At 35.4% G+C, this 22,581-nt stretch overlaps 1 protein-coding gene across 4 annotated transcripts in view; it reads left to right on the plus strand.

Moving 5' to 3' along the window:
* The window catches only part of TUSC3 (tumor suppressor candidate 3), a 264,735-nt gene that overhangs the window by 88,955 nt on the left and 153,199 nt on the right, over positions 1 to 22,581 (plus strand). For all 4 annotated transcript variants that reach the window (XM_032413517.1, XM_032413516.1, XM_032413514.1 and 1 more), the window contains exon 2: positions 19,975 to 20,144. In XM_032413517.1, coding sequence (XP_032269408.1) covers positions 19,975 to 20,144 — 170 coding nt within the window. The remainder of the gene's footprint in view (positions 1 to 19,974; positions 20,145 to 22,581) is intronic.

The raw sequence follows: 22,581 nt of genomic DNA on the forward strand, positions 1-22,581 counted from the left end.
GACAGCTAGAATCCCTTTTATGTTCTTACACAGACCAGGATCTTCTATGAGGTGGAATTGGTCTGGGGTTTTCTCATAGTCCTTTAATTTTAAAGTGCTTAATGTTAAATACATCAAAAAACTTGCAGTCTGGGGCGCCTGGGTGGCTCAGTCGGTTAAGCGGCTGCCTTAGGCTCAGGTCATGATCTCAGGGTCCTGGGATCGAGTCCCTCATCGGGCTCCCTGCTCTCCCTTTGCCTGCTGCTCCTCATGCTCTCTCTCTCTCTCTCTCAAATAAATAAATAAAATATTAAAAAAAAACAAAACAAAAAACTTTCAGTATGATTTATTAAATGTATTTTGAATCTCTTACCAAATCCTTGAAATAATAATAATTGAGATTTTCCAGTAGTGTAAGATTACATTTCCTGCAGAGATACCATGATTTGCCAAGTCCTTAACTGATTAAACCAACTTCTTGTTTGAATCTTTGTCCTCTTCATGGCATGTGTACTGCAGAGGTTTTATATTTTCGATAGAAAATGGTCTGTTTATCTTATTGTGTAGCTCACTGTGGTCTTCTCAGTGCTCTTAAGCCTATTGGTGATCTTTAGTGAACAATTTGTAATGTATATGGGGTGGTGTAGTGATTAATCTCTGATATTTTGGTTTCTGGAAGCATTAATTGCCGTTTATATTTCTTTCAACTCTGAGAGCAATGACATAATATTAAGAAAAATGAATAAAGGTTTTTAGTATCAGATAATTTCAGTAGTTGAAGGAAGATAAGTTTTCCCCCAAATGTAGAACAATACACATCTGGCTGCTTCTGTTTGATTTTTCAGTGGGCTTTGGTTGAACATCTTAGATTTTAAAGTCTTGAAAAGTAAAGCTCTTTTTCTCTCAAAGCCTTCTGTAAAATACAGGGAAGAACAGAAGAGGTCACGACGTTTCTGTGTGTTACCAAGAGATGTATTTCAATATGTACTTCTTATCTTCTTTCCAAATCTATATCCTGTAAGCGTGATAACACATAGTACCTGAGTAAATACTATGTAGGTAACTAGTACACAGACATGAATAGCTAGCTATCCCTCTGGCAGATGTATTTTTTTTTTTTTTTTTTTTTTTTAATATATGAGACCACGTACATATTTTTGTTTTGGGGTATCTGGTTATTATTAAAATGTACCGAAGGATAGGATGGTGGAAACAAAAACACGAGTATAAAAGTATTAGATTAGTGAGGCTTTTTTCCTGTTTCAGCTTTACTTTGGAATGAAGTTTAATTTCATGTTGTATACATGTACCATTTCTTTGTATTTTTGTTAAGAGGGTTCTAGAGGGGAGGGGCGTGGGGGGATGGGTTAGCCCGGTGATGGGTATTAAATAGGGCACGTGTTTCATGGAGCACTGGGTGTTATAAGCAAACAATGAATCATGGAACACTACATCAAAAACTAATGATGTAATGTATGGTGATTAACATAACATAAAATTAAAAAAAAAGAATTGGTTTGTTTAAAAATACATGAATTGTGGGCGCCTGGGTGCTCAGTTGGTTAAGAAGCTGCCTTCAGGGCGCCTGGGTGGCTCAGTCGTTAAGCGTCTGCCTTCGGCTCAGGTCATGATCCCAGGGTCCTGGGATCGAGTCCCACATCGGGCTCCCTGCTCGGCGGGAAGCCTGCTTCTCCCTCTCCCACTCCCCCTGCTTGCGTTCCTGCTCTCGCTGTCTCTCTCTCTGTCAAATAAATAAATAAAATCTTTAAAAAAACAAAAAAAAACAAAAAAAAACAAGAAGCTGCCTTCAGCTCAGGTCATGATCCCAGGGTCCTGGGATCGAGTCCTGCATCGGGCTCCCTGCTCAGCAGAGCCTGCTTCTCCCTCTCCCTCTGCCTGCCTCTCTGCCTACTTGTGCTCTCTCTCTCTCTCTCTCTGTCAAATAATAAATAAAATCTTAAAAAAAACCAAACACGAATTGTGAAGAAATAGAGTAATGTCACATATTGGGGATTGGCACATAGATTATGCCAGTTTGTTTATTGTATATATTGCCTTAAAATTCAGTTTTCATAAAAGCATTAAGACAAAAATATAATTCAGAAAGCTGGGCCCCTGTAGTTAAAATGACTGCCTATCTTCATTAATACGTGGGATCTGTTAGTCCTTTCCTTTTACAAAATAACAGGTAAGAACAGGGTTTCCCCTTGAAGAATCTAAATTTTAGATTTCTTTTTTCTTTTACTGATATTGTCAATTTATGGTACTTATGTCCCTGTTTCCCAGCCTTATGTCAGAGCAGACAAAACCCCTCTACTCACACAGTCTTCACTGATAGTACCAGTTTGGGTTTCAGAATTTCCTCTGTACTGAATTTAAATTAGCCACGATCCATCAGGTAGTGTTCATAGAAGTAAGATCTTATATGCCATCCTTTCCTGAGTTGGCACTAAGCCATTGACTTAAAGCCACAACCACTACACATCAATACAAATAATTTAGCTTATTTGCTATAAGGCCTTGACAGTGAGATTTGTTGTACGCATTTTTCATTTTCCATAAATTTAAAACAATGCTTGTCATGTAATTAGTAATCCACAATGCTTGTTTATAAATTTAGCACAGTGCTTGTTATGTGATAAGTACTCACAAAGTATTTGGTAACTCTGAAATAGAGGGTATTAATGAGATTTTTTTTTTTTTTTTTTTTTAAAGATTTTGTTTATTTATTTGACAGAGAGAGACACAGCGAGAGAGGGAACACAAGCAGGGGGAGTGGGGGAGGGAGAAGCAGGCCTCCCGCGGAGCAGGAGCCCGATGCGGGGCTCGATCCCAGGACCCTGGGATCATGACCTGAGCCGAAGGCAGACGCTTAACGACTGAGCCACCCAGGCGCCCCTATTAATGAGATTTTTAAAATTTCCACTGTTCCTTTAGCAGCCTAGTCCTTGTTGTTGATAGAAACTGACCTGAGGCAAGGAGCAAAATTTGTGTACCTATCCTTTGCAAGATGATGTCCTAGGAGTTTTCCATATATTAACTTATTTAATCTTACCAACATCTTTATGAGGTATTATTTCAATGATATTGATGAAGAAACTGAGATTTGCAGAAGGAATTTGGGCCAGTCACATTGCATGTAAATACAGAATCATCATTTGAACTTGAGCCGTCAGATCCTTTTCTATATTTAAAATGGTCATATGGCACTTTCTCAGCTTCAAAAAGTTGTATTATATTTCATCTTATGGACATTTCTGTGTTCCCTTAACTACACAAAGTTCCCTTAGGCATGAGTATTTTTTAATTCTCCAGTGGGAATAGGGAGTTCAGATTCATGGGCATCACTATCTTTAAGAGACCAAAGGGAACACCCAAACACCTAAGGAGGTGAAGTCTTGCAAGTAGTAAGTGAAACTGTAGTGGGAAGAAGAATCTCCCAGTAAAAAGAAGTACAAATGGCCCTGGAAAGGGAAATACTTGGAACAAATGTACTCAACCTTGTCCATAAACAAGGCCATATTCCTGTCACAGAGAAATGTAGCAGTGGAATAATCTCTATTTATGGACGTAGCTCAACATGTGAGTCTTTCTTAAATTTTAAAAGCTTGTATTCAAATTAATCAAATTTTTTCTCCTTACTGAATATTTCTCTGATGCTGTCTTGTAACATTTTTTTCTTTTTTGAGAATTAGTTCAACCTTTATAACAAATGCTCTTGAAAGTTTGAGTTAACCATGATGCCCTAAAAAACTGCCTTCCTAGAGCTTTTTTTAAATTTCTGTACAAAAGTGACTAGTTCAAGGTGCTGTGCGGTTTTCTCTTCTGTAGTTGCGTTTTCACTTCTTCAATATGTAGACTCCCTTGCTTAACATTTTATTTCAAATGCAACATGTGTATTTTAGTATTAGGATATTGATTGCAAGAATTTTTTTTAAAGATTTTATTTATTTATTTGATACAGAGAGAGAGTACAAGCAGGAGGATTGCAAGAATTTTTTCTTTTTTTTCAGGTTTACTCTTTGTTTTACTTTCTGTGGGGTTTGCATTTTTAAATAATCTCTGAAACCAGTAAGATTCTGCAGTATAGTATAGAGGTCTAGTGTGTATACTTTGGAATAAGAATGTCTGGGAATCATGACTCTACTATTTGCTAGCTGTGTAATCTTGGACAGGTTTCTCAACCTCTCAGTGCCTCAGTTTCCTTTCCTCTAAACTTGAGATATCAATGATCACCCCTCTCATAGGATTGTTACGAGGACTGAAGAATTCACTGATGTAAGGAAAGTGTTAATGTAGAGTGCCTAGCATATAGTAAGCATTCAGTATCAGTGGTAGCTAGTATTACTACTACAGTTCTCCAAGGTTCATGTTTATAACACCTTTTGTTTTTCATACATTTGTTTAGACTTATTAATTTGTTAGTATAGTTCAGTATCTTCAGAAATTGTTGCTGTTTTGTGTATATATTTTTCACATGGACAGACATTTTATTTACTAAGTATATATATTGTCTTTTCTATGTATAGAAATTACTGACTTTTAAAAAATTGGAACGTTTCTTTTAAAAAATATATAATAAAACTAATCCTCTACCTCTTAGGCTGAAGTATTTTATCTCAGACGATAGGTCAGCAGTATCTTTTATACCGTAGTAATGGGGTGTTTGCAGCTTGTCAAATAAGTAAAAGTGAAAGAACTCACTAGAGGTGTCAGTTGTTGGATGAAGATAACTCTGTTGTACTTTTTAGAGTCTGTTCCAAGTATACTATTCAGTGCAGGGCAATGGTGAGAGCTGAACTTCTTTAGACTTTTGTTCCTCATCTGTAAAGAAGTGTATTATCTGCCTGCTGCTATGATTGTTATGTCAGTTCACTAAGACACCATGTGTGATGTCCACTGCAGAGTCTTTAGTGTATAAAAAGCACTTAAGATTTTGTGTAGTAACTCTACAAAGATAGACTTTTATTTGGGAGATATCTCATTATTTTTTTGTCTTCTAGTATTTAACCTGAATATAAAGATCTTCTCAAGTTCTCTGGTAACAGCCAGAATTAAAACTATGGTTCTCACTGAAGTGTTGTGTTTTTGTTTGTTTGTTTAAAGATTTTATTTATTTATTTGAGAGAGAGAGAGAGAGAGGGAGAGCACAGAGGGAGAGTGAGAGGAAGAAGCGGACTCCCCGCTGAGCAGAGAGCCCAGCATGGGGCTCAGTCCTGGGACCCTGAGATCATGACCTGAGCTGAAGGCAGACACTTAGCCAACTGAGCCACCCAGGCACCCCTGAAGTGTTGTTTTAATGTATTGTCAGAATATGTGGGAAATTTGACAGGAAAGGAATTGTAGAATTACAGTGGTAAGATCATCCTTTGTTATTTTAAAACAATAAAAACAATACTACCAATAATGCTGCCTTATATTTGTATAGTACTTTATAATTTATAAGGATTTTTATCATCCATTGTGTGTTTATCAATAAATCTTTATGTGGGCAGGTCAGATGTTACTACATGAATCCATAGGTTCTAAGAGGTGAAATGATTTCTCCAAACTTTCATGTTTAGTGACCAGAACTTAGCCCCCCGCCCCTGCCCTTTTTTACAGTATTTGTAGACTTTGCTTGGTGCTCTCTGGTGTAACTATGTGTATCAAGTTTCATCAATTAAGTTCTGCTTGAGTGTTGAAGCTAGAAGTCTGCAAATAGAAATTTAGTAAATTATGTATTCCTTACATTTTTTAGGCATTATTTTTCTTGAATTTTATAATTTAGGTATAGAATTTTAATTCAAAACATAAAGGCTTTCTTTCATCCTGACGTACTTTTTCCATAACTTTATTCTTATCATTTAGGAAAATGTAATGGTCAGTGCTTATAGGTATGTGACATGCCTAACAGTACTTACATGGGGTACTTTTTAAAATCAGAAAAGTACATAAGTTATAACTATATAGTTTGGTGATTTTTTTTTTTTTTTGAAACTGACATTACCAGAATCCCAGAAGTTAGCCATTCAGTTATTACCCATCCCCACTCCCAAAGTTAATGACTGTCTTGACTTTTATTTTTATAGATTACCTCTGTTTTTGAATAGTGGGGGCTATACTTTTCTACTCATTATATTTGTGAAATTCATCCAAGTTTTTCAAGTAGTTGTAGTTTAGTCATTCTTATTGCTGTATAGTATGTGATATATGAACATACCACAATTTATTAATCCATTCTGTTGATGAGCTTTGAGTTGTATCCAAATTGGAACTTTTAAGAATAATGCTGCTATGAATATGCATATATTTGCCTTTTCAAGAGCATTCCTATATGCATTTCTATTAGATATTGATCTAGGAATGGAATTATTGGTTCATAATACATCCTGTCAAATAATTTTCAAATCCGTTGTACCATTTTACACTCCATTTAACTGTGTAGGACATCAGGGATTGTCTGTTTTTCCCTTGTAGCCTTTCTGGTGGGTACATAGTATTATCACATTATGGTTTTAGTTTGCATTTACTTGATGAATGATCATATCGAGCACTTTTTCTAATGTTTGCAGATATTTTTTCTTGGGAAGTGCCTGTTCAAAACTTTTTGTGCTTTTTAAAAAATCAGCTAGTCTGCCTTTTTCTTACTGAATTGTAAGGAGTTCTTTATACAGTCTTCTTACAAAGTCTTTGTCATATATGTGTATTGCCAATATCTTCTCCCATCTGTGACTCACCTTTTCCCTCTTTATGGTATCTTCCAGAAGTTAATAAAGTTCAGCTTATCAATGTTTTTCTTTTATGGTTAACACTTTTTTTCTTTCTTTTTAAGTCTTTGTATATCCCCAAGCCACGAAGATTCTAACTTACATTTAGTTCTAAAGATTTTGTTTTGCCTTTCATATTTGTGTCTGAAATTCTATCTGGAATTAAATTTTATATATGCTTTGAGGTGTGGATCTGGATTCAAACTCAAATTTGAATAACCTGCAAGTATTATACATTTTCCTTTCTCTGAGTGGCATTTATGTAATTGTACTGGTTTAAGATTGTTTATCTGGCCTAGTTCTTGCCATATATCATGCATGCTTACAAAGAATTACTTTCTAGGCTTAGTCAGGGAATTAAATTAGAAGAACTTTTACAATAAACTGTCTCACTGGGTAGAAAGTCTAATTTTGTTTAAATAGTTCCAATTTAAAAAAATATTGCATATGTGTATGCGTATAATATAAAATATATGTATATAATATACATACATATGTGTATCTGTATAACATACGTACACACACATCTCATTACATAGAGAAAACAGCACAGGCATTAATGATAGAGAAGCCAAGTTTGAATCCCTTTTAACTACTTATTAATTTGATCTCAAGTAAGTAATTTAGATTCTCTGAACCTGAATTTTTTCTCTGTAGAGTGGGGTTGTTGGTATGGCACCTGACACATTGTAAAATGGGGCATGCCTAGTACGGTGCCTGATACATTGGAAGTAATTACTAAATATTTGTTCTTTTCCATTGATTTGGAGCCTTATATATTATGGTACAGATGATGATGGTACATTTTAAAAATAAATTGTTTTCTGTAATGAATGTGGTTAAATGTCATTGTCTGTGTCTTTATCAGTGATGATATATTGACATTAGTGAGGTGGGAAGTAAAAAATCTTAATTTAGCTTGTGTAGGTTTTATTTTTTCCTTCGTTTATAAACGTCATTTATATAGTTAACATAGTTACTTGTATGCCTTTAGTGTTTCCTTGGGTTTTTCTTGTGTGCACAGATGAGACCATTCAGAAATAAATCAAAGGTATATATTTTATTTTTTTTTAAGATTTATTTATTTGAGAGAGAGAGAGAAGTGGGAGAGAGAGAGCGTGTGTGGGGGGGGGGAGGGGCGAGGGAGAGGGAGAGAGAATTTCAAGCACACTTGGTACTGAGCTTAGAGCCTGACATGGGGCTCGATTTCATGACGCTGAGATCATGACCTGAGTCTGAACTAAGAGTCGGATGCTTAATTGTACCACCCAGGTGCCCCACAGAGGTATATATTTTAATTTCAAGTGTCTCTGACTTTTGTATTGTTGGCTTTAAAACAGGGAAAAGATGTTTTAGGTAGGAGATATAAAAACTGATCTCTTTGCTTCTTATGGGTAGAGAATGGAATAAAGGTAAATAACCTAGTGTATAGAAATGTTTAGAAATACTCAAAAAAAAAAAAGAAAAAATAGAGGTCTTATTCTTTACTGCCTTTTAATAGTGACTAATTTCTATCTTAGAAGCTTATAATTAATGGTATATATTTGCATATAAAATTTAAACTAGGGTAATAGGGGAGGCAGCATACAAGTAGAGCATGACGATGCGTGTGGTAGGTGGTCTGCTAGTTTCTACAAAGGGGAGGGACTGAGGTCCCTCAGGAGCTTATGAAAGAATCCTTGAATGTGGTTTTATTTGAGTTGTCCCTTTAGGACAAGGATACATTCACCAGGGACTGGCAGTGGAAAAGGGTGAAGTACATATTCTGTGCTAGTCTGGTGATGTAAAAATAAGTGCCATGTTTCTAAGATTGATTAAAGCAGTGGCTTCTCAACTTAGTCTTCATGTTAGAACTGTGTGAAAAATTTATTAAGGAAAATACTGGTTCTTAGATACTCCCAATGCAGTTATAAGATATATGAGGTGGTATAGGTAGAGAATGAGGTAACAGTAGGAGGTGAAACTAGTGAAATAGAGATTAGGGCCAATAGTGATCTTGGTTCTGTGCGCCATGTAGATTCTCTTCTGTCCACTGGGTAGGCGCTGAAGGTCCCCCCTCCCAATTCTCTCTACTTTTTGTGTCTTTCAGGGAAGTTGGAACATGAAAGTCAACATACTTTTATTAGCATGCTATAATTTTGTTGATTTATTCTGCAAATATTTATTGATGCATGCTGTGTGCTAGGTGCTCTTTTAGGTGTCTAGAATTCAGGAGTGAACAAACAGACCACACACAGTCCCTGACCTTAAACAGAGGGTCATCAACATCCAAAACTGAACTCAGTTTCTTACAAACTTGCTCTTCTATTTGTGCTTTCCTGTCTTAGTGAATGAGGAAATTGTTTACCTCCATGCTCAAAGCAGAAACTTTAGTATCATTCTTGACTTCACCCTCCACCCTCTTCACTTTTTTTTCCCTCATGATCACCAAGTCCTATTGATTCGATTGCCTACATTTCTCTCATCTCTTACTTCTCCCTGTGTACTGCTTCTGCTCTGCTCTATGTGCTTATCATTTTAAGCTGACTTCTACTGCCTCTCAGCTGACTCTTCCCTCTTCTGTTCGGTTCTCAGCCTTGCAGCTTGAGGAATCTTTCCAAAACAAAAGTCCTTAGCCTTTAACTTTTTAACTTAAATATTTTTGACAAAAATTACTTACATTTAAGGTGTACAACATGATGTTTTGATATATACACTGTGAAATGATTACCACAAACTAATTAACATATCTGTCATCTCCCATAGTTACCATTTCTTTTATTGTGGTGAGGATACACTTGACCCTTGAACAACTCTGGGGTTAGGGGCGCTCACTCCTATGCAGTCGAAAATCTGCTATAACTTTTGACTCCCCCAAACTTAACTACTAATAATCTAGTGTTGACCAGAAGCCTTACTGATAACATAAAAAGAAAATTAACCCTTATTTTGTATGTCATATGTATTATATACTGTATTCTTACAATAAAGTAAGCCAGAGAAAAGAAAATTATTAAGAAAGTCATAAGGAAGAGAAAATAATTTATAGCACTGTGTCTAGTGGCAGTGTTTCCCTAGTCTGCTGGCCTCAGCTCAAAGGCATCAGCTGCTGGGTGGGCCTGAGGGCAGTAACAGCCGGGAGGCACAATACAGCTGCCCATCTGCCTGGAGGTTCACCACCACCCGGTGGCCGTCGGCATGTGCAGCCCCATGAGAGTGCGCTGGCCCACAGAGGCTGTCAGGCTGTGGTGCCTCGGCAGCCAGGTGTCTTGCCCTGTCCGGGAAAGGCAGGCCCTAAGGCTAGGGGGTCGCCCCTGAAGGGGAGGACTTGGGGGACAGGGCTCTTGGTGGGGCGTGGAGCCATACTTGCCCCCTTCTTCAGCCCAGCCTGCTGCCCACAGGCCTGGGGCACCCCCCGCCAGACCACTCTTTCTACTGTGACCTTAGCCCTGCCTGGTCCTGCCCTTCCAGCTACGAAAGGTCTCTGCAGGCCTCCCAGGTACTCAGAAGGCATTAGGTGCCACCTTTGCACCAGTTGCCTGTGATTTGGGCCTGTGGTGACTGGGGTAGGAGGTTATAAATAAATAACTTGTGGCTTTTGCTATTAACTCTTAAAATAAGCAAAAAAAATTAAAACCCACATATAAGTGGACCCACCCAGTTCAAACCCTTGTTCTAATGTTAATTGTATTTGAGATCGCTCTCTTAGCAAATTTCAAGTATATAATACATTATTATTATTATTATTAACTTAGTCACCATGCTGTTTATTTAGTTTCCAGAACTTATAACTGAAAGTTTGTACCCTGTGATCAATATCTACCCTCACCCTCCACCCCCCAGCTTCTTGGTAACCACCATTCTACTTTCTGTTACTGTATGACTTTTTTCCTTCTAATTTTTTTTTTTTTTTTTTTAGATTCCACATGTAAGTGACATTATGTGATACTTGTCTTTCTATATCTGGCTTACTTCATTCTGCTTAATGTCCTTCAGGTTCATTCACGTTGTTGCAAATGGCTAGATTTCCTTCTTTTTTAAGGCTGAATGATACTACATTTTGTGTGTGTGTGTATTTCACATTTTCTTTATCCGTTCATCTGTCAAGGGACACTTAGTTTGTTTCCACATCTTGGCTTAGCCTTTAATCATTTAAGGCTTTTATGATTTTGCCTCTGTTTTCTTTTATAGCACAATTATCTCACCAAATAGCAAAAAAAAAAAAAAAATCATTACACAACCAGTATAAAGAACATATACCTTCATTAACAGTGCTGTCAGTGTCATTTTAGGCTTCACTAAACATCATCATTTACCATATTGATGTTTGATTTTATTAATAAGTTTTGACATTACCTTTGTATATAGTTTTAAATTTGTTTTATTTTAGTTAAATAAAAGTTGTGCATCTGCATCCTCGCCAACACTTGTTTCTTGTGATTTTAAGTCATTCTGACAGGTGGGAGATGATATCTCATTGTAGTTTTGATTTGCGTTTCCCTGATGATGAGTGTTGTTGAACATCTTTTTCATGTGTCTTTTGGTTATCTGTATGCCTTCTTTGGAGAAGTATCTGCTCCTGTCTTCTGCCCATTTTAAAGTTGAATTATTTGGTTTTTTGGGTTTTGAGTTGTATCAGTTCTTTGTATGTTTTGGATACTAATGCTTTATCCATTATGTCACTTGCAAATATCTTCTTCCAGGGGCGCCTGAGTGGCTCAGTCCTTAAGCAAATATCTTCTTCCATTCAGTAGGTTACCTTTTAGTTTTGTTGATTGTTTCCTTTGCTTTGCAGAAGTATTGGCAAAGATTTGGAGAAAAAAGAACCATCATGCACTGTTGGTGGGAATGCAAACTGGTGCAGTTGCTGTGGGAAACAGTATGGAGGTTCTTCAGAAAGTTAAAAATAGAACTACCCTATGATCCAGTAATTGCAGTACTGGGTATTTACCCCCCAAATACAAAAACACTAATTCGAAGAGATACATGCGTTCCTATGTTTATTGCAGCATTATTTACAATAGCCAAATTATGGAAGCAACCCAAGTGCCCATTGATTGATTAATGGATAAAGAAGAAGTGGTATATATATGCAGTGGAATATCATTCAGCCATAAAACGAATGAAATCTTGCCATTTGCAAAACATAGATGTATTTAGAGAGTATAATGCTAGGCTAAGTAAGCCCGTCAGGGAAAGACAAATACCATATGATTTCACTCATGTGCGGACTTTAAAAAACAAAACAAATGAGCAAAGGAAAAAAGAGACAAACCAAGAAACACACTCTTAACTGTGGAGAACAAAGTGATGGTTACTGGGGGGAGGTGGTAGGAAGGATGAGTGAAACAGGTGACGGAGATTAAAGAGTACACTTGATGAGCACTGTGTAATGTATGGAATGGTTGAATCACTATATTGTGCACCTGAAACTAATATAACACTATTAACGATACTGGAATTAAAATAAAAAACTTAAAAAGTTCATGTCTATATCAAAAAAAGTTACACATCTAAATATGGAAGCCAAAGTTTATACCTGTTATATTTCTACATATTGGAATAATATAGTAAAAATAATTAAGACACCTGGGATCAGGTGCTGCAAGGATTTCTTTTCTTTAAAAAGGGATCAGCACACTATTAAAATTTAAGAAACATCACTCTATAACGTCAGTGACATCAGGACTTTATCAGATTTTACTCTTACATTCTCAGGTGCTAGTTCTGTGCCTGGCACATAGGAGATAGTAAATATTTTTTTGAATTAGAGAATGACTCACATGTATAAATATGTGCACTTTTGGAGCTGTGCTTCAGTTTTTCAGTGTGTGCTTCACGTATCATCCTGAGGATTTCCCAGCGAAGTCTATCAAAATCTGTTGATCTCAGTTTTGCCTGATTGTTTTCTTTTTTTCACACCTTCATGATCCTGATCATAATATTTCCAAAAATTTTAATATTCATTTTGAAAATGGGCTAGGGTAAAGCAACACTAGCCTGTAATTTTCTCTCTCTGAACTTCGAGAGCAGAGGTTTTCATTCCAACATAGACTGAGCAAGAGGTGAAACCAGTGTGCATTAAAAAATTTAGGGATATAATGTATTTTTATATCTTATATTTATGCTTTTCCTTTTTTATTTTGAAATATAGTTTACCTTTGAACAACATGAGTTTGAACTGTGCAGGTCCAGTTATATGCGGATTTTTTACAGTACAGTACTGTAAATATATTTCCTCCTTTTTATGATTTTCTTAACATTCTTTCTCTAGCTACTTGGTTATAAGGATACAGTGTATAATATATATAACATACAGAATATTTGTTAATAGACTGTTTATGGTATCAATAAGGCTTCCTGTCAACATAGTCTATTAGTAGTAGTAGTAGTAGTAGTCTACTACTAATAGTATTCTATTTGGGGAGGTAGAAGTTACTGGTGGATTTTTGGCTGTGTGGGGGGTCAGGGCCACTAAGCCCAGGGTCTTTCAAGGGTCAGCGGTAATTTTAAACTTATAGAAAAGTTGCAGAAGTTGTGCGGTGGTCCCATATGCTTTTCACTCAGTGTCTCCCAGGGTTAACAATATTTTCAGTTTCAAAAATAAGATGTTAACATTGGCTCAGTATTATTAACCAACCTATAGACATTTAAATGTCACTAGTTGTTTGACTAATGTCACTTTCTTGTTCTAGGATCCATTCCAGAGTTCCACATCCTATTTAGTTGTCATGTCTCTTTAGTCTTTTCCAGTCTATGACAGTTCTCTGTCTTTCCTTATCTTTCATGAACTTGATACCTTTGAAGAGTACTAGTCAGTTATTTTGTAGAATGTTACTAATGTGGGTTTCTGTGATGTTTTTTCATGATTAGATTGAGGTTATGTGTTTTTGGCAAGAATACCACAGAGGTGATAACGTTCTTGTCAATAGATTGTATCAAGGAATACATGATGTTGATAAGCCTTATTACTGATACTGTTAACACTGATTACTTGGATGAGGTGTCCGCTAGGTTTCTCTATTATCACAGTACTATTTTTCTATTGATAATTACTAAACATCTTTGGGCAGGTACTTCGAGACTATGCAAATATGTTTCTCCTCAAAATTTTACCTATTAAGCTTAGAACCCATTAGTGTATATTACTAATTGTGGTATTTCTATTACCCCTGCTACCTCTCCTTTATTATTTGGAATTCTTCTCTGAGGAAGAGCAATCCCTTTCTCCTGTTTGTTTATTCATTAAGTTATTTATATATGTAAGTATGGACTCATGGACTTTTTTTTATTATGTGATTTAGAATTCAATACTATTGTCATTTTTCTTGTTGCTTACATTTTTCAGCTTTGGTTATTGGGAGCTTTTTCCAGTTGGTTCCTGTGCCCTTTGACATGCCTTTCTTGAGCACTTCTTTACTCTCTGGTACTATGAGATAATCTGGTCTCATGTTGTTTTTCTCTGTCTCAGACTTTTAATCAGCTGCTACTCTAAGAAAGCCTGGGTCTCTTTAACGGAGAATGATCTTTAGAAACAAAGATCTTGGTGCCATGTGTGCTCATTGTATTGGGATGTCATTGCTCCCCAACCTTCTCATTGGATAGAGCTGGAAATATATGTATACTAATCCATGCATTCATACAGGTCCATAGTTTTATCTGTATCTACCTATAAATATATATGTATCTCTATTTTATGTATATATGTGTGTATATATGTGTATATGTGTGTATGTACACATCCAATCAAATACTCTTTTCCAAAGTTATGTGTATATTCTTGATTTATAATACAGTTAGCTTAATTTTTTAAGGTTTATATTTCATTTTGCAATCTCCTCCCCCCCGGTTGAATTTTTAAAAATAATTACTTAAAATTCATTTTTATGTCATATATTTCTTTGGGTTTTGACAAATGCATAGTTGTGGTTCTATCATCACAGTCATGAGAGAGAATACTTCAGTCATCCCTCATGCTTAACATTTTGGAAGAATATATTAAAAGTGGTTTGGTACTTAGAGTGCATAGGAAAATTTTACCAGTGGATTTTACTGGTGTTTGGTTTGAATAATCACATTAAGAGAGAAACTTGTTTGATTAATAAAGCAGTTAGGATATTAGAACAGGAGGGAGACTTATTAATGGCACCATCATTTGTTATTCATTGTGGCTCCAGAACATGGATTTGTTTTTTCAGATTTTAAAGAATTGAGATTTTTCATGTAATAAATTGAGACTTTTTAAACAAAAGTAATTCACAAGATATAATTAAATAGATATTTTTAAAACATTACTTTTCTTATTGTCTCTATGTTTACCCTGTAAGCAAAAAGAAGATAATTTAGAAGTGATAAAATCTAATCCTAGTGCTATTTTAATTTGTTATTATAGAAAGGGTTTTATTACATATATCTAAACCTCTTCTATCTAATAAATTACATTTGTGAGTAGATGAAAGATAAAGGACATGAGATAACTAGTAAAAGATGTAGAACTGATATGTAGAATTGGGGAAAATTGTTCCATTTTGCCAGAAAATAACAGTGCAGACTAAAACAATGAGAAACCATTTTAGTTATTGAGAGAGGTTATGAGTGAGAACGAACACCCTAATCTGGTGAAGGTGTAATGAAACTCACCCAAATACATGAGGACATAGCAGGTAGCATTAGCATTTCACACCAATACCATGCTTCTAAGCACGGTAAGAACAAAAATACTGATACAGTTGACCCCTGAACAACACAAGAATTAGAGGTGCCGACCCCCACACAGCTGAAAATCCAAGTACAACTTTTGAGTCTAACTACTGTATAGAATACAAACAGCATACAAAGTATTTTGACTACTGATGTCATAGGTAGGGCTTCCAGTCAACAAAGGTCAAGTAACACTTATTTTGTATGTTGTTTGTATTCTATACTGTATTTTCACAATAATACATAACTTTTTTCTTAATTTTTTTTCAGTATTTCTAAGCCACTCATTTTGCAAGTTTTCCAAATTGTCTCATATCTCCAAAAAATTTCCCATATATTTATTGAAAAAAATCCTATTTATAAGTGGACACATGCAGTTTAAAACCTGTACTGTTCAAGGGTCAACTGTAGTCTGTCAGGCTGGTGCACACTGGTGGGACTGATGGGTATTTTCTTTTTTAAAAAATATTCTCACTCATATGTGGAACATAAGGAATAGCACGGAGGACATTAGGAGAAGGAAGGGAAAAATGAAGGGGGAGAAATTGGAGGAGGAGACGAGCCATGAGAGACTATGGACTCCGGGAAATAGACTGAGGGTTTCAGAGAGGAGAGGGGTAGGGGGATGGGTTAGCCTGGTGATGGGTATTAAGGAGGGCACGTACTGCATGGAGCACTGGGTGTTATATGCAAACAATGAATCATGGAACACTACATCAAAAACTAGTAAGTACTATATGGTGACTAACATAATAAAAAAAAAATTTCCAGATTATTTGCAGTGGGAAAACTATATATAATTGGAATTTTACCTTATTCAAGGCATGATTGTGTAAAAGTTATATTTTGACATTGATATTAAGCGTGACTATGTAGCTAAAACCTGTAGCACAGTGGTTGTCTAGTTGTAGAGTCTCAAAGTCAGTGCTAGATGTGGCGTGTCAAGTCTGGAAGCCTTAAAATTTTTTTTTAAACTGTATGATCCTGATAGAAGATATTTTAGGATATATGGATTAGTTTTTCTTAGTTAATTGTGGTGTTGTGACAGAATCCAATTGTGAGATCAGGTCAGCCACCCATATCCACCATTCAGAGGGTAGTTATTCTTGACAAGTTGAAGTTTATCTCCATACTCTCTTTTAGGCATGTGTAGCAGAACTAGGTTTTTAACTCCTAAAAGGTCAGCAGACAACTTTGTTAAAGTGTTTGACTTGGTCTTTTTTTTTTTTTTTTCAAATTATGTTTTCAAATTATGTGATTTAAAGAATGTATTGATTGATATTTTTGGGTGACAGATCTCCATGGATCTTTCATGTTTGTGCATGTCTGAACACGGGCATTATCTGGACTATTTTTTTTCAAGGATATTGTACGAACAGCCTTGAAAGATAGTGAATTTAGACTTTAATTTAGATTTCCTTCTAAGTCTCAGGACAGATTTATTTCCTGTTGAGGATAATAAAGATAAGTTTTCCGTCTAGAGCAGAAGTTGGACAAGTTTGCTAGCAGTACCTTTAAAAGGTTGGATTTTTATAACCTTTGAGTTCTTCAGCTGTGGCATAAACTGCTTGCTTGAGGACCATCTATCTGGGCAATTCCACTCCAGCCCCTTGGGACTTGGGTGACAACATGGAGCTCATGGTGCCTGTTGTACCATAAGAATGGATTAAGAAAATGTGATGTGTGTCACCCAGCCACCCCATCCCTCCCACCCACCTGGGGTGGCTGGATGATAGACATCGGGGAGGGTATGTGCTATGGTGAGCGCTGTGAATTGTGTAAGACTGTTGAATCACAGACCTGTACCTCTGAAACAAATAACACATTATATGTTAAAAAAAAAAAGATAGCAGGAGGGCAAGAATGAAGGGGGGGCATCAGAGGGGGAGACGAACCATGAGAGACTATGGACTCTGAAAAACAGAGGGTTCTAGAGGGGAGGGGGGCAGGGGGATGGGTTAGCCTGGTGATGGGTATTAAAGAGGGCACGTACTGCATGGAGCACTGGGTGTTATATGCAAACAATGAATCATGGAACACTACATCAAAAACTAATGATGTATGGTGATTAACATAACAATAATAAAAAAATGTGATGTGTGTATGTATAAAATGGAATCATTTATATGTTGAATTTAAAAAAGAATTCTAAATAATAGAATCAAATAGTAGAAAAGTGGTTGCCGGGGGCTGGGGCACATACAAGGGTTGTGGCGGGGGGGGGCAAGGAAAGGTTGGTAAGAGGGTACAGACTTTCAGATGTAAGATGAATAAGGTCTGAGGGTCTAATGTATAACATGGTGACTATAGTTAATAACACTGTATTGTGTAGTTGAAATTTTCTGAGAGTAGAATTTAAGTGTTCTCACATACACAGCACACACACAAAGACAAAAAGGTATTCGATGTGAGGTGATGGATGTGATAATTAACTAGATGGAGGGAACCCTTTCACAATGTATATGTATATCCAATCATCATGTTATAAAATTTAAATATCTTACAGTTGGGTCAGTTATACTTGGTTACTGATACTTGATTAATTATACAATAATACCAGTAAAGCTAGAAAAAAATAAACCTTGTTAGAGAAAAAAAGTCTTATTTCTGACTCAGGATTCTTGTTTTTGCCAGCATCCATGAAACTGGCTTGCTTCCTTGATAACTCAAAAAGTAGAAGTAGAGCAAAATCCTCTGCCTTTCACAGTTATTTAATGCCTTGAAAGATACATATTGACGTAATGATGTGACTTTTTTAAAAACAAGAACAAATAGAGTAAGATTACTTTAGAAATAGAGAGTTTAAAAAGAAAGTGTGTGTTTGTATTTATTGAGAAAAGTATATGAAAATACCCTAGGAACTTGCAGATAAGTAGCTGTTTTTTAGACCAATTCCCTTCTGCCCTCATGAGTGTTTATCATCTTGCTCAATTTCCAGTCTGGAGGTTCTGTCTCTACATAGAGGGTCACAGTCCTTCTTATAAATAAAATATTTTATTTATGTAGTATATATTTTATTATTTTAAAATTATTTCAGAAGAATTTATAGATACTGAATTAACTCACTGAGTGTTAGGGTAAACAATTGAAGATTTTAAAATAGTAAGACAAACACTAGTAAATTATGCTTAACATGGAAAATACTCTCACTTTATTTCTCAGAATTCAAACCAAGAAAAGTTAGTAAAAGTCCTGCTTAGGTTTTAGCTGTTTTGTGTGTATTGATGAAGCAGAGCAGTATCTTCTAAAATAAGTTTTAATTTTCAGTTTAACAAGAGTATTGTTTTGTATGGAAATATATTCATACTATATTTGCTGTCAGAATTAAAGGCCCAAAGTCAAATATAATCAAATCCAAGTAATTTGTTTTGAGATTAGAATGAATTTCAATGAATACCTTTTTGTTAAGGTAAAATTTTGTGTTTTTTTTAGTAACAATTATCCCAGTAATTAGCTATAATACTTCTTTTTTATACTGTCAGTCTGCCGTTGTGCACTTACCTGAATGTTCCGTCCCACTACTGATTAAGCATGTTGCTCTTTGACCAAGCTACTGCCCCTTCCTCCCTCCTCTCTTTCATTTCTTTTGATTTATCTTTTCTCTTCCTCAAGTAGGTGCAGAGCAATTCACCAAGTTTTACCCTAACTCAGGGTAAGAGGCCTGCCTCTCCTTCTCTCTCCTTCTCCTCCTTTTTTTTTTTTTTTTTAAGCTGTGGGTTATAATTGATATACAAAACATTGAACACATTTGATATATGTATCAGTGAGTTTGACATATGTACTACACATCTGTGATTCCATTACCACAAAGTACTAAACACCTGCATCACCTTTAAAAATTTCCTTGTTTTCTTTGCATGTGTGTATAGGTTGTGGTACAAACACTTAACATGAAATTTGTCCTTTTTAACATATTTTAAAGGTCACAATACTCTACTGTTAACTATAGATACTGTGTTATAGGGGATCTCTAGAACTTACTTATCCTGCATAACTGAAACTTTATATCCATTGAGCCACAATTATCCATCTCCCCCTCCCCTAACCCCTGGCAACATTCTTATCTCTGCTTCTAATGAGTTTGACTATTTTTGATACCTCATACAAGTGGAATCATGCCGTATTTGTCCTTAGGTGACTGGCTTATTTCACTTAGCATAATATCCTCTGTGTTTATCTGTGTTGTTGCAAGTAGGGTTTCCTTCTTTTTTTTTTTTAACACTGGACATCCTTTCTCAGAGCCTCCTTCTGTTTGTTTTTTTATATTATGGCCAGAGTTTTTTGTTGTATTTAGTGGGAGGATTAGGAAAAAGCATATCTATTTCATCTTTATGGAAGTGGTAGACTGTTTTGCTTTTGTTATCTGTTTTATAAACCTTTGTGATCATTAGGAAAAATAAAATGAAATATTTTATGCATGTATAGTCAATTAATAATGAATACACTTACCAAAAGAACTTTTAGCAGAAATTAGTTTTGGTTAAGACACAATCTCATGTAATTCAGTTTATATGAAATACAAAGTGAAGAACTTTGTGTAAATTTAAATTCCTGTGTTTAATTGCAGAATCTTTTAGCTGAAAAAGTAGAACAACTGATGGAATGGAGTTCCAGGCGCTCAATCTTCCGAATGAATGGCGATAAATTCCGAAAATTTATAAAGGCACCACCTCGAAACTATTCTATGATTGTTATGTTCACTGCTCTTCAGCCTCAGCGGCAGTGTTCTGTGTGCAGGTAATTTATGTATTCCAAAAAATTTTTAAATTATTATCATATGCTTGTATATTTATTACATATATATAAATCTGTATAATAGAATTCAACAGCTGTACAAGGTTATAGTCAGCTATAAATGTGGATTTAAAAGTAAACTCAAAATCAGGGGCGCGTGCATGGCTCAGTTGGTTAAGTGTCTGACTCGGTTTTGGCTCAGGTTGTGATCTCATGGGTCCTGAGGTTGAGCCCCAGGTCAGGCTCTGCTCTCAGTGCAGGGTCCGCTTGAGATTCTCTCTCCCTCTGCCCCTCACCCCGCTAGTGAGCGTGCGTGCTCTCTCTCTCTCAAATAAATAAATCTAAAAAATATAAGCAAGCTCAAAATCAGTGTGTTTTAGAAAATAATTTGATAGGCTAATATTCTTTTATTGTGTAAAATACTTATTGATCAATCCATTTGTAATAAAACAAATTTGCTTCTTTATGTCCTGTATGAAGGTAAATATGTGATAGAATTTGGTTCAAACATTGCCTTGTAGGTCACCTAATTATGTTTTATGGGCAATGAAGTCATCTCCTTAAACATATTCTATTTTATAATAGAGAGGACACACTTTTACCTACAAAAGTCCATTAACTTTTCATTACCTCAATGATATTTCTCCCTATGATACAGAAGTAAATCATTTAAAATGAATGAAATATTTTTTTAGTGGGAATGTACTAAAGGAAATTTTGGACAAGTACAAATACATATGCAGCAATGCTTTAAAAAATTCCTGTTTTTGAAATAATTGTAGATTTACATGCAATTGTAAGAAATGATACAGAGAGATCCTACATACCTTTTACTCAGTGACCCCCAGTGGTAACATCTTGCAAAACTATAGTATAATATCACAAGCAGGGTATTGGTATTGATATTGTGAAGATACAAAACAGTTCCATCACCATAAGAATCTCTCCTCTTGCCCTTTATAGCCACACCCACCCACCCACTCCCATTCCACTCCCACATTCTGAATTTGTACTCCATTGTGTTGTTCCAGTAATGTGATGTGAATGGAATCCTACCCTTAAAGATCTTTTGGGTTTTGCTTTTAATAACTTAACATAATTCCCTCAAAATCCATCCAAGTTACTGCATTTGTCAACAGTCATTCTTTTTATTACTGTGTAAAATTTCATGGTATGAATGCACTGCCGTTTGTTCAGCCATCTGTTACAGAATATCTGGGTTGTTTCTAATTTTTGACTATTACAAATACAACTGTTGTAAACATTCTGGTACGGGTTTTTCTATGAACTTAAGGTTTTATTTCTCCATGATGGCTAGGTTGTTTGGTAGTTGCATGTTTAGCTTTGTAAGAAACTGCCTAAATGTTTTCCAGAGTAGCTGTATTATTTTACATTTCCTATAGCAGTGTATGAGTGGTCTAGGTTATCCATATCCTCATCAGCATTTGTCACTATTTTACTTTACTCAATTTGCTAAGTATGTAGTGATGACTCATTATGGTTTTATTTTGCATTTTCCTAATGGCAGTGGTGTTGAAAATCTTTTCATGTGTTTATTTGTTATCTGTATATCATCACATCTTTGATGAACTATCTGTTCATGTCTTTTGCCTGTTTCTAATCAGATTTTTTACTAAGTTTTGAGAGTTCTTTATGTATTGTAGATACTAGTTCTTTGTCAGACATGTAGTTTTCAAATATTTTCTCCTAGTCTATGGCATATCTTTTCATGTTCATGACTGATCTTTTGCAGATTTTAATTTATGAGTCCCATTTACCAGTTTCCTATTTTGTAGCTTACTTTTGTTATCCAGTTGAACTCTTTGCCTAGCCCTGTATCCCAAAGTTTTTCTCTAATTTTTTTTTTTCTGAAAGTTTTATAGTTTTTTGTTTTACATTTTAATCTGATCTTTGGAAGAAAGTATTTAATCATTAATGATGGTACTAGCTGTAAGATTTTTGAAGATGTTCTTTATCAAGTTAAGGAAGTTCTCTACTAGTTTGATGAGAGTTTTGATCATGAATGGGTGTTGGATTTTATCAAAATTTTTTGGTGTGAATTGATATGATTTTACACCTTTAGATGCTTGATATAGTGCTTTATAGTAATTGATTTTTGTATATTGAATCAGCCTTGCATTTTGGAATATATCCTACTTGATTATGGTATATTACTTCTTTTATGTATTGCTGGATTCTGTTTACTAATAAAAGTCTATTAGAAATTTGCATCTAAGTTCATGATAGCTATTTATCTGTACTTTTCATTTTTTATACTGCTTTTTGTCTAGTTTGGTATTAGGCTAATACTGGCCTCATAAAATGAGTTGAGAAATGTTCCTTCCTCATTTACTTTCTAGAAGAGATTGTGTAAGATTAAACAATTTTACAAGATTGTGTTAATTCTTTAAGTATTTGATGGAATTCTTCAGTGAAACCA

This window comes from Phoca vitulina, unplaced genomic scaffold (genome assembly GCF_004348235.1).
Source record: "Phoca vitulina isolate PV1807 unplaced genomic scaffold, GSC_HSeal_1.0 scaffold15, whole genome shotgun sequence".
Taxonomy (NCBI): Eukaryota; Metazoa; Chordata; class Mammalia; order Carnivora; family Phocidae; genus Phoca; species Phoca vitulina.